The sequence below is a fragment of the Lichenostomus cassidix genome, chromosome Z, assembly GCF_008360975.1.
Source record: "Lichenostomus cassidix isolate B80296 chromosome Z, HeHo_3.0, whole genome shotgun sequence".
NCBI classification, from domain to species: Eukaryota; Metazoa; Chordata; class Aves; order Passeriformes; family Meliphagidae; genus Lichenostomus; species Lichenostomus cassidix.
The window spans coordinates 16,523,058-16,536,034 of record NC_139511.1 but is presented as its reverse complement, the minus strand read 5'-3'; the positions used below and the strand labels follow the sequence as shown (position 1 = coordinate 16,536,034).

The window sequence follows — 12,977 nt, the reverse complement described above, 5'->3', positions numbered from 1 at the left end:
TTCTTAATGCAAGAATTGCATTTCATGTTGTTTTATTTGTAACAAATCCTTTCAAATCTTTTACTTCCAAGCCTGACTTGGCTTGTAGAATACCTTTCTGCTTTCTTTCACTGCTAATTTAGATAAAAGACCAATCAGGGTAAAACTGGTAAGCTTAGGGTGTAGTATTTGGATAAAGGCAGAAGGAAGAGTCTTAATAAAACTGCAAGATGATGGAAATGTCAACAAGCAGATACATCAGCATCTGGCTCATTTTTGCTAAGATTTTTTTAAAATCAGGGGCAGGCTATTCTGTTAAAGCTATGCAATTTAAGCATGTCTAAGGTACAAGCTGACTTTCCTGACAGAAAAACAAGTTATGTAACTTTCTCCACATGCAGAGCTCTAGATCTGTACACAGCATCAGAACAAACTCATGTGGACTTTGTGCAACCTCCTTCTTCAGTTAGGCACTTAAACACTTAAACATTAGTGTTAGTCATAAGTAAGTGCATTGCAGAAGAGTTTTTGTTATTTTCAGCAATAACAATAAAGGTGAATAACTTCTTTGGCTCTTTTAATCCTAGCATGCCAAACCTAAATAGTAAACTAAACATTCATGAAAGATTTATCACTTACGAAATTAGTATCTTCTTATATTTCAGTGAGTGAAACTTCACCAGCGCCATCCGTTCAGTGACAAGCAGGATGATATTGTTGTATGCTTTGTCCTAAACCTCTCAGCCTCCAGACTCTCTCCTGTGTTGGCAGCACCTGCAGCAGCCTTGTGAAACAGTCAAGATGCCTAAACAGGACAAGTCAACAGAAGGAAATGGTAATTAAAAATATAATTATGCAACTTAAGCACATATTCATTTTCTGCATGTAGTCCAACAGTGTGCAAGTTTGGTTTTCTTCTACTTTTTTTAATATAAAATCTCATTAGTCACAATTTATTACCTTTTGTTCAGAAATGTATTTTATTGTGGAGGTTGACTGGCTGCAGCATGGTAGTGTGGTTTTTCACTGATTAGCAAATTGAAAGATTGTGGCCACAGCCCTGTTACTTGTCTTACATTTGTATGCCACTTGTAGGAAAGACTAAGAAAACAGGATTATTTTGTGGCTTCTGTGAGGTGCACAAAAACAATGCCTCCTTTTCTTATAGCTTTCAGTATTTGGTATGAAATGTCAAACATTCTTCACATTAAAATTAACATATTTCTATACTGATACTGCTCTGTTCTGGAGCTAAGAAAGGATCTTGTAGGATAATAATGCCTAATGGCTTATTCAGGCAACGTGCAAGGCAAGTCTAACATGGGAAATGCTCTTAGTTCTCATGAGCAGTACTACTCCTTGTAAAACAAGGATCTCTGTTGTATGCAACAAGAATTATATTCCTTGTCCTCAGCATGGAAGAAAATTGCCAGGGACATTATTCTTTAGGTCTTGCTAAGTGCCAGGGCTGGTACTACTAAACAGGGCTTTGTAGATTTTTAATACATAATTGTAACACTCAGTAGTAATAAGATATGTTCTACTTCTATTAAAAAAATCAGAAGGGACTGCTGAGCATTTTGACAAAATATGACATGCAGCTCATTTTAAAAGTCCATCCTATCTTCTTTCCTTTTTTTGTCTGAATTCCTCTGTTTTTTTTCTTCACCTCGATTTTTTTTTTTTTTTTGCTACAAGACCCTTTACTGACCAATTAATTTTCAAGAAGTATATGCTAATGGATCTCATTTTAGCACAGGAGATTCACAGAATTTAATGCAGCACAGGCAAAATACTTAGTGGTTACAAAAGAATGTTTCATCTCCATTAGAAACAATATGAGCATGACCATAGAACCAACACATTTTTATAAGCATTTATAACAAACAAATTCTAAGAATAACAAGGTTCTAAGTTTACCATAAGCATCTGCCTTTTACTTGCAAATATCTGACTGAATTGACCTGTATTCTGATTCAGTGATTTTATTATTAATTCAAATTTTAGAGGATATCTACATTCCCACAGCAAGCCAATACTGCACACTTTTTACCTGGAGAAGGTAAAGATTTTTGTTGCAGAATCATGATCATTCTGTGACACTTTTTCCTCCTGAAAATTTATCCTGTAGATATAATTTACAGTAAAATCTAACAATTGTAATGACATTTATGTGTATATTTGGAGTTGAGATCATGTGAGTAAACACAGAACTGCATTCTGATCTCAGAACACTTGAAGAGCTGGAGCTCCATTACAAGTAACTATGAGATACCTTCAGAATGTAGCTCTCAACCCACTTCTAAGTTGAAAAGGCCCAAAGGCTGGAGTTATATGGCACAGAGCTCAGCAACTAATCTATCTGCAGTTTCTTTACAGGGATTTGTTTCATCACTGCTCACAGTCCTGAAGAATATTCTTACAACAGTTTCAAATAGTGCGTTTTTGCTTTTTGATATCTTTATCTCTAGTGAAGCCATTCTTGGTTTGGTGATTCTTCTGGTTTCATAGCATGTCTGTTGCAAATCTATGATAGCAGGAGATGTATGGTGCATCACCCTGAGTTAATGAATGTGGATTCATTGCTCCTGGCATGTCACACAGGAAAAGAAAACATAGGGCAAAAATCTTCAGAGTGGATTTTTAAAAGGGACCAGACAGAAAGTGCCTACTACCCTCTAAATATAGTAAAAGGAATATGTGGTGAGCTGGTCAGCTCTAGTTATCAACCTTAAAAGAGCTTTCTTCTCATGATATAGTAAACAAATACAATTGACTTCAGATCCACTAAGAATACTATATTTGTAATGTGAACATAAACTCTTTTCTCAATTTTATCACATGTTCTTCCCATTTTAACAGTGTTATGAGTGAATGACAATAATCTAAGTAAATCCTATTTCAGAACCTGAAATGGTCAGATTGGAATGATTTATTGCAGTATCAGACTTCCCAGAGTGCATTGAACACTTAATATTCTGATCCTAATTCTTTTAGTGAAGTCTGCAACAAACATGAACAATTGCCCACCACCACACCATTGTGTGATGAACACAAAATGCAGCTGGATGAGTCCTGCAAGCTTGTCAGCTCTCTAGCCTTGGATAAGGAAAAGCACTCCATGGTTAGATCTTTGCTGGGCACAGGTAGAGAAAGACAGGTGTATCCACAGAGATGGAGTAAGATAGAAGACCTGGAAACTTTTATGCATGTTTCCCTGAAGGGGGTGAAATACTGAGGGGCTTCTCACTGGATTGTCTTCCTCCTCTACCTTTTCTAGGTTTTATAACAGTAAAATCAGATTTGGCCTAACAGTCTTGCACTAAAATTATGCAGTAAACAACCTATTTATCCCTGAAGGGAAGGTTTGCTTACAAGACGTCCTGATCCACAGGCTGAGAGACAGCTATCAAACCTTGCCATGAGTAAGTACAGCCAGAAGGAGATAGAAAGAGGAGAGTGTAATCAGATGATGTATCCCACGCTAGTTACAGTGTCAACATGACCTATTCCAGCTCAGTGCCTGTCATTCTAGTAGAAAATCAGTAATTTTTTCTTACCAGTGGAAAATAAATGAGCTACTTATGGATGTGAACTGAATAGATTCCATTTGCTTCCTGTGGGGCTCAGCTGTGATTTTCAAATTTCAGCTGGACTACAATTAGTTGGGCAAATTATCTTTACTGCAGAGAAGAAAAGCTCATTGCCCCTGAGAAAATTTCTGGAAACACTTCAGGCATAGAGGTCTGCAGGACCCAGCTTGTACATTAAGACTATTAAGTCTTCCAAGAACCTGCTGTCCTTATGAGTTTGTGGCATAAACATTCTACTTACTTTAGTATTTATGTTATTTCCAATTTAGGTGGGAACAAAACCCCAATATATTAGTCATTTTGTGTGTAACTGAATAGTAATTATTATTTTACTTTATAAATTCATAGCTATTGCTGGTCAGGATATATTTTTTGAATTGTGTGACTTTTACTTTTGTTCGTTGGAAGTGAAAATTGTAACACTGACTGGGAAAAACAGAGGAAAAATAAAGCATGGTCTCAAATACTGATTGTTATGGTAGCTCTATAAATGTAATTTTTATTTGAAATTCCTGTGTTTGATGCTCTCTTCTCTTGTGCCCAAGGCAGGCCAAAGTGTTCTCAAAGTCTGAAAAGAGACTAAGAGGTTGGGGTCTGTAGTGTTAGGGGCTCAAATCTTGGATGTTGAAGTCTGCACTAATTCACCTTTGCAATAGACTTTCTGAGATATATTGGTGTATTATTTCTGGTGTGTGTCACAGCTGTTACTTCTAGTCATGTTTATTCTTACAGAAGTGTTGTGAGATACCCTCATATTGCCATGATCAGAAAGAAAATAATAGGGAAATGTATGTAAATATACAGAACTGAATATTACACAACTCTTCCCTCTTTTGACTAGTACTTGGTAGGCATTTATTGTCTAAAACAACCTTGCATTGCTGACATTTCCCCATGTTGAACACTCAGTTTATTACCTGTCTAGACTGATGTCTTTCCAACATTGAAAAGTCATGGTCAAGTTGAGAGGAAAACTGTAATTTTTCACAGTAATTGATTACAAGACTCTGTTGGTAGATGATCCATTTCATTGGCTTGACAATTAATTAATGAAGCAGAAATTTACTTTATGTCATATACAAAAAGTCTGCCCCCATTTTTTGATACACAGGTTTCTTTGCCTTCCACTGAGTTTTTGGTAGCACCAAAATGCAGAATTGCTTAGCAGCAGTCAGTTTTACACAGTAGAAGTGGGAGCACAGATGTTACAAGAGTGGGCCATGTTGTACACGTTAGTTTCAAGAATTATTATCCCTCCCACAGTGAAAGATCCAGAAAACTATGTCAATATAGAATTAGTTTAAAAAACATACAAAACATGAAATCTGGGTAGCAGCTTCTGATAGAAGCTGTATAGACAACTTGGGAAAGGTAAGGATAAAACAATCCTTAGGATCTGCTAAATAGACACCTCTTTGAGCAAAGACTATAGTGTTATGCATTTTTTTTTCTGTCCTTAATTTCCTCAGCAGCCAACATGTTGAAGTTTGGAGTTCTCTCCTGAGTTGTCTGATGTTCTGTCTTGTAGCTGTGACTTGCAGGTTAGTCTGAGCCCATATCCAGAACACCTTCTTTAAGTCTTGTAGTCTTATTTATGGCTATAGTCTAAATAAGACTTGAGGTAAAACGATAGCTTACTTAGATTACACTATCACTGCCCTTAATCTAGAAAGATGAGAAAGTTTCCCTTAAACTACTGTGGAAAAAAAAATGGGAAAGTGATTGGATTTCATAGAGTAAAAGGAGTTATGGACAATATCTTCAAGTATATTTAATGATAAATATGCAAATATACTGTCATTAGGACAAGATGATGTATCCTGGAAGATGTAGCACTTGAGCTTTTGCTCTGGGTCACAGTAACTCAAGTTATCTGAGTCAAAGGCTGCTGTTAGCCCTATGAATATTCACACTGTGAAGATAAGGGGTTCTATTAACCCTTTTCTGGAAAAATTAGTAATTCTAGACAGTGCTTTTGTGAGACTGAGTTGTTTTTACAGGAGGATTCACTGAACTTTTGATAAGTGGGATCACATGAAAATCTGTTCAAAAATTCCCATGACCAGTATATAGATTTCCCTTATATTGAAGATTTTCTTTCTGCAACAAATACTACAGTTTAACTTTGACAAATCAAAGCATAAAAAATTCTCTTCAGCTTTCTGTAGGATGCTAATATAGTGCCTGAAGAACACACCCCACTGTTTCTCTATGTTGTGGTTTACAGCAGAACACTTAAATTAAGTGCTAAACTGTATTTAGATATTGTGTCACTACAAAGTGTAATTTGTGCATTGCTGAAATGCCTCTCCAGTAATTCATTAGGAAAGGCTGTCACTCAAGCACCTGAATTGCTGCATTGTGAGCTACCTTCTTCTTTTCTTTCCTTTCCTCTTTGAACACTATCATGAAATTTACAACCTGAAATAGCTTAATAATAATAATAATAGTAGTAGTAGTTGTAATAATGATGTTACTTACAGCAATGCTTATTTATCTCCTATTACTCATATACCCACCTAATTGTCAGCACTGGTCTTTCAATAATAAGTGCAAAACCATCAGACACAAACAGACAGACATTAATACAGCTTGTCTGAAATACAAGTTGCTGGGGGAGCTGCAATGTGGGTGCAGTGTGGGGTGGCTGCATGGCTTACATGAACCCATGCACATATGTGGTTCAGGACAGTTCTCAGAGGTGGTAAAGCTCTTCTATTCCGTCTCCTCAGTGATTTTTTTCTCTTTTAAACATCAGCTGCTATCACAGCTGTCACAAGCCAATAACTTTTAGTTCTACCTTGGGCTTCAGCAAAATGCTCTCTGCATGCATCTATCTCACACCCAAAGACCTAGAAGAGGTCTCTGATTTTGTAAATGCAGCAGAACGAGAAGGACACACCTCCAACTCTCTTCATATGAACACTAACACACTTTATATGAAGTTCAGCTTGGAAATGCAATTCCAAATCTTTGCAGACATAAATTTTGAAGCTGCACTTGTGCTTGCTGGGCATGTCTATAGTACCCACTTCTAGCTGCATGATTCCACATGCTTTCTAGGTTTGTTTTGTAGCAATATCTCTTTATGATAGGCTTTTTCTTAATTTTTTTAAATTGTTCTTTATCACTAATGTGCCAGATAATTTAGATTAAAAAAACTATTAACACACAGAACTTAATGTTCTGATATGCTCCCACACAGTAGTTTTCGCAACACTTTCTTCAAGCAGTCTGAAACCTGTAAATTAGCTTAGAATTTTATTTTATCTCAAATTTTCAGTGTAGTGAATTTGTTATCCTTATGCTACTAGAATTATTGTTATCCTTATGCTACTAGAATTAAACAAATTCCAACAACTGTCCTCTACCTTGTTTAAGTCTCTGCACAGCCCCTTGTAACTGTCATTCTTATGTCAATATGTCAATGATGTCAACTCAAACTTTTTACACATCAATGCTAATGCATGTTTCAGTATATATGAAAAACTTCCACCTGTTTGTGTGTTGTATGGGCTCATCAGACTCTGCACTGAGGCCAATCTCTAACCACTAAAGTGCTTTTCTTGGAATTTCTGTTTGGCCATAAGGGATCAGCAAAAGCATTCATTTCAATAAGACACAGCGCCCTACAGTAGCATGTGAAGTATCTCTTTAGAGGTGTCTGTCTTCATCTTTGCAAGCTTTCAATAGCAGCACAATGGTCTTTATCACAGGAGATCCTGTTACTGTCAGCAGCAGAAGGCATGTGTCCAGACAGAACAAAGCAGTACTTACTGTCACATTTCAATGATGATATCAAATGACAATATTTTTTGCATGATCTTAAAAATGATGGTGCAGATGCAGTAGAATTGGTAGAAAGCATACAATTAAATGCTTCATGGACAGAAGTTATACCAGTTTTAATGTGCCAGTTAAATTCTAGTTAATAACTCTTTGTCTGTTACCTCACATAGTGAAACAAGACCTTGGATTCCTTGTTTGTAGCATTACATATTTTACTCTGATGCTAGGCAAAGCCAAGAAGTTGTGCTTCATAGTTAGCTACAGCAGTCTCTAAATAAATCAATTTGTATATAAATTTTCAGTTAGTCGCTAGTGGCTTAGTAAAATTTATAAGAGGCTGGGGAACTAGGGAATGGGTGAAGAAAGGGCATAAAGAAAAATTCAGAACTATTGTAGATGAACAAAAAAAGCAAGATACCTGCGGTTTCTTGCCTGAAAAATGCAACTATAGAGATCATTACCTATTACCAGTCCTGTCTGAACAGAGGGGAAACTGGACAACATACACATGGAACATGCAGATTTTATAGGAGTGGAATGACTGCTACCTACTTCTACAATTTCATGGTAATCTCTCTGAGTCCTCTCATTAATTTCCTTCTACCATCTATTTCTATAAATCCCACTGATGTGTCTAAAGTGCTTTTGCACACATACAATCTCAAAGATGCCTCAAGAGAGCCCATTAGCACCTGGTTCTTCAGGTATTTCTTCTGAAGAATTATTGTTAGGGAATATCAGTAGCAGTGTCAGAAGTGACCTGTTAAGTAGTATGTTCACACCAACATATTCAAAGAATACATTAATTAGATATTAATTAGATATTATGATGGATATAAAACATACGAGAGTATTGTAATTTATTCTCTATACATCCATAGTTTCAAAGTGTATCAGGCAAATGAAGTGGATATTTTTCTCTTTATTCATGGGTAGCACAGACATTGTCTCTTATTTAACTTACTGAGAATGAAAAAAATTAGGCAAGAGATCCACACCAACCAAAGATTTTTTAAGGGGAAACATCACAATCTTCTCTAAATAGGCTATCCCTCTAAAGCCTTCAATAGTAAAACATCTCATGCGGCAGAGCAGTAGAACAGAATTGTGGTAGAGCATACAGGTGAGCTGGATCAAGTTTTGTCATGCTTAGAGATTTGGTTGCTGGAACTGAGACCAGGTCTCCTCTTTCTTCTGGAACTGCACTCTTCTGCTCTGCTGCAGTTCTGAAGCTTCATGCCCTCCAGTCAGTCAAATCAGAAAATGATGACTTTACTAACTTTTAACCCCAGCCAGTGATTTATCTTTAATTTTTCAGAAAATCTCAGAGAATTGTTGGAGAAACATTTTCATCCTCACTCTCCAAATTTTAGGGTATTTGTAGCATTCTCCTTTCCTATATATTGAGGCTTATTTATTTGAGTGCTGAAGGAAAGTGTAGCTTTTTTTTTCTGTCTTCATCTTAGCTCTTGAAAACTACCTGCCATGTTCCAAAAAGCTGGGCTCATAAAATGTTGTAAAGAAATACAAAGCAGTAATTGCCAAGAATTTCTTGAAACCCCTGTATTCCTAATGGCCAGTCCATTCTTCACATGCAATGGCTTTTGTTTTCACTACACAGATGGCAGTGATGTTGAAAATGAAGAAGGCAGTGCAGCTGAGAATGAAGAAAATGTCAAAGGAGCAGGTCAGTAATGTGGATTATTTTGAGGCCAGGTGGAGATGCTTCCTGATTATTAATAAGAATGAAGGAGGAGGAAAAATCTCCTTCTCACATACTCCCTTCTCTCACGTGTTTTTATGTTTTTCAATCAATCACTAATCAATCACAGATAAAGGGAGGAAGAGAGCAACACCAAGACCCAGGAGGGCACATGCCAGAGGGAGGGACAGGCATGGAGATGAGGAGGATGAGGATGATGAAGATGGTACAAGGAGAGCTGGGCATCGCAGGCACAGAAACCGTAGACGAGGACGAGCAGCTGGAAATGAAGCCAGTGATTCTGATATGGAACCTTCAAAATCCAGGAAGAATCAGGCAAACCAAAAATCCAAGGAAGATGGTGAAGAAGAAGAAGATGAGAAAGGGGGTAAAAGTGGGAAAGGTAAAAATGACAAGAAAGCAGACAAAAAGCCTGATAAAAAGGGCAAAAAAGAGAAGGCCAACAAGAAGAAAAAAGACAAAAAGAAGTCAGGATCAGGGTAATTCAGTTTTTTTTTTTTTCTTATAATAAAACTGCATTTATCTTTCATATAACATGCTTTCATTTATAGCTTGAAATACCAAGAGTCAATATGACACCCTTACTTGTGACAGCCAAATTAAAGCTGGACAGAATTCCCCCCCCCCAGTGAGGAAATGGTGGCTGAGTGAACTGGAAACTTTCTACAAAGTCATACATAGTTCAGTGGAATGCAATCAGGGGTGTGTCACTGGTCCAGGCTGGGACCTTAGGAAATGGCCAGCCCTTCTGAGACTGCCAATGCCCTCAGGGTTAGTTCAAATCTCACCAGGCAGAACAGGGACTCAAGCCAGGGTCCTTAGTGTAGTATTGTAGTAAACCATTCTAAGTTTATGAGCTGTTTGCTAGAGAAAGAGAGTGAAAACGACAGATGAGAAGAGAAAATGGTAGAGGGAGGTGATAATAGGTGAGATCTCCCCTACTTTTTCTTTTCTGCAAAACTAAAATCCCCCAAACCCCAAAGTGATAACCCTCCAAGAAAGCCAAGCTTTATTTCCAGTATAGAACTAAAATTTCGATGCTTCTAACAAGGTCTCATTCTTGTTTCCCAGCCAGCTTTGAGCCAGCTCTTTATAAAAGATTAATGCCAAAATTTCAAGAACCCAGAACCAAAAACTGAGGCAGGATTTTCCAGTCTGTCTCTCACTCAGCTCCTCTAAAATGTCACTTTTCAACTTTCCAAATCATCTAATGCAACCTGGGTCTTTGGAAGTCTCCAGTGAAAGGGAGCATTTCAGAAAATTGCTTCTATTTCTCTGCCATCCTAGCATTCCCTTGCTTTTGAAAGGAAGCAGCTCCTGGGAGTGATGCATAAGGGAGCAAATGGAGCTAGGCACACTTCTCTGAATGGAGAGGCAGAGAAAACACCATCCCTCATTCAGCACTTGTCACAACTGTTTCTGTTCCCAGAGGCATCACTGGAGAGCACAGCAGGCGTAAAAGGAAAGAAAGAAATACTGTGAGATATGCTGTTGTATTAATTTGCCTGTGATACCATCTCTATATGCTTCTACCTCATTTCCCTTTGCAATGAAAATGCCTAAAATCTTTCTTTGTGCTGGCTCTTCACCATTGTGGCAATTATGCTCCTGTGTGCAGTTTCCTGTACTCACAGAGGAACAGTCCTGAATTTGCAAACCTATGTTCCTTTGCTTATGGCTGTCTTCATTGTAAACATTTACTCAGTGTTAATTAAAAAAGGCCACTGAAAATATAAAACTGAACAAGGGCACAATTTTTTCATTGTCTTCCAAAGTTCTTAATATTAAAGTGCCTAATTTTTTGGTTAAATAAGTAGAAATTGTTACCCAGAACAGGACTTTGTTCTTACAGTAGTAAGCCCTCAAAAGTAAACATTTGAGGAAAAAACTGAGGACACTCTGAAAGATAACTCAAGAACATTATATTTTTTGGCATTTATATGAGCTGCTGGAAAGATTGCAGAATAATAAGAATATTTTAAAATATTTTCAAAAGAGAAACAAAGGTAATGTAGGAATGAAGGATAGCAGGCTGGCAATCAGTTTGGCTGTGATTGAGATTAAGGATTTGCAAAGCTTCAGGATGGAACAGAAGGCCGACAATATGGAAAAATAGTCTTAGGTCTTTACTGCCTTGTTTCATTTTGTCTGATTGATTTTAAAAACTCTGTGCAGTCACATGAGAAAAAAATTAGAAACAGGATCATATTCTTCCTATTACATAGCTCTATCTGTGAGTAAATAAATGGAATTTATTAGGTTCACTTGAGAGTATAAAACTTATGTAAAAGCCCAGAGGTATATTGAAGATTAAGGCACTTCAGGCACTGCTTCTTTCTGCTACCTGAATAGCACCAACTGATAGGCAATGCTATAGGGATTATTCATAAAAATAGAATTTACACAAAAACCTAGAAAGACTTCAAATGTAGTGAAATTTATTTAATTGTTATGCTATACTCTCAAAGTCATAGCAGTCTACCCTGTAACATCCAAGCTCAAAGAAAACATTTTCATCTTAATTTTTACTGCTATAAACAAAACCAATGAGAAAAGTACATTACATCCATAAAGATGAGATGAAACTAGAACCAAAACACAGATTTATAATAAGGTCATATTATTATGACCTTACGGAAGAATAGAATGAACAATTCTTTGTCTGTAACTTGAAGAACCACTTAATTTCAAGAATTTAGCATTGATGTGTACTGAATTGGAGCCAGGGATGGCTTGATGTCAAGTTATTTACTGACACTTTATGCTTCATGTTAGCCTGCAGGTCACAGTGAATCCTTTTGGCCTTCAAATGTATGAATCAAAACCATTTATAGAAGGGTCAGACTTTTAGTTGCAGAACACAGAGTTTTGATTTCCTGACTTGAATAACACAGTGTTCCACCACTCGAGCTAAAGGAAAATTCTGCTGTTACTGCACCAAGTATGGCTGCATTGAAAAACACCCTTGAAAATACTGATCTATGAAAGAAACTCTGAAATTTTGATTGTTTAATATTTTTCTGGTTCCGAAGGAAATTGAAGAGTGGAACATGAGATGTGTTTGTAAAGACAAATAAAGCAGTAGTTGGCAGTGGGCACAAAACCCCATCTTATCCCTACTTGACCTTTTGTGTCCTTTTAAGCTTCCTTTTCTCAATAAGCTCACTGCATTAGCACAAAGCACTCATATTTCCCACCCTCTCACTGCAGTATTGTCAACCTGCATATTCCAGCTTTGCATAACCCAGCAATCTTCCATCAAAGGAAATCACCAATATCAGGCATGTCACTCCGCTTTGTAAAATGCAAAGCAGCTGATTGCAACAATGGATTCTGAGCTTTCTCAAAACCAGGCTCTTTTAATCCTTCTGTTCTTTGTGAAGACACGACTCTCTTTCCATTCTGCCTCAAAATTTTATGCACAAATCATTTTGTTGTTCTTTATCCCTTTGACTTCAGTTTTTCATACAGTTCTTAACTTGCTCTTGTTCTTAACAATACTGGGATAACAATAAATAGATCTGGTGCTCAGTAGCAGTTTTTCTTTATGTCGGTTTAAGTTTTCTGTGATACTGCTTTTTATCTTATGGAGCCTGAAATGGTAAGACTGATGGGTTTGACTCACTCTCAAAGGTCACACTCCATTCAGTATGGGCCACAAAGGTGTTCAGTGGGTTGGAGCACCTCTCCTACAGGACAGGCTGAGAGAGTAGGAATTGCTCAGCGAGGAGAGGAGAGGACTACTTTCTTGATAAACTCTGAATGAATTGCTCCCCAGTCAGGCCAGAAAAACGTTAAAAAACTCAAACCAACCTGCAGTATCATTTTAAACATTCAGAAAACAAACAAGCAAACAAACAAAAGAAGCTAAAGAAAAACACAGCATGAACACA

At 37.1% G+C, this 12,977-nt stretch overlaps 1 protein-coding gene across 1 annotated transcript in view; it reads left to right on the top strand.

The window, feature by feature from the left end:
- Positions 1-650: 650 nt before the first annotated feature.
- The window catches only part of TMC1 (transmembrane channel like 1), a 50,231-nt gene continuing 37,904 nt past the window's right edge, over positions 651-12,977 (top strand). Inside the window, exons 1-3 of the mRNA XM_085043433.1 lie at positions 651-814; positions 8,983-9,048; positions 9,194-9,563. Coding sequence (XP_084899559.1) covers positions 781-814; positions 8,983-9,048; positions 9,194-9,563 — 470 coding nt within the window. The 5' untranslated portion in view covers positions 651-780. The remainder of the gene's footprint in view (positions 815-8,982; positions 9,049-9,193; positions 9,564-12,977) is intronic.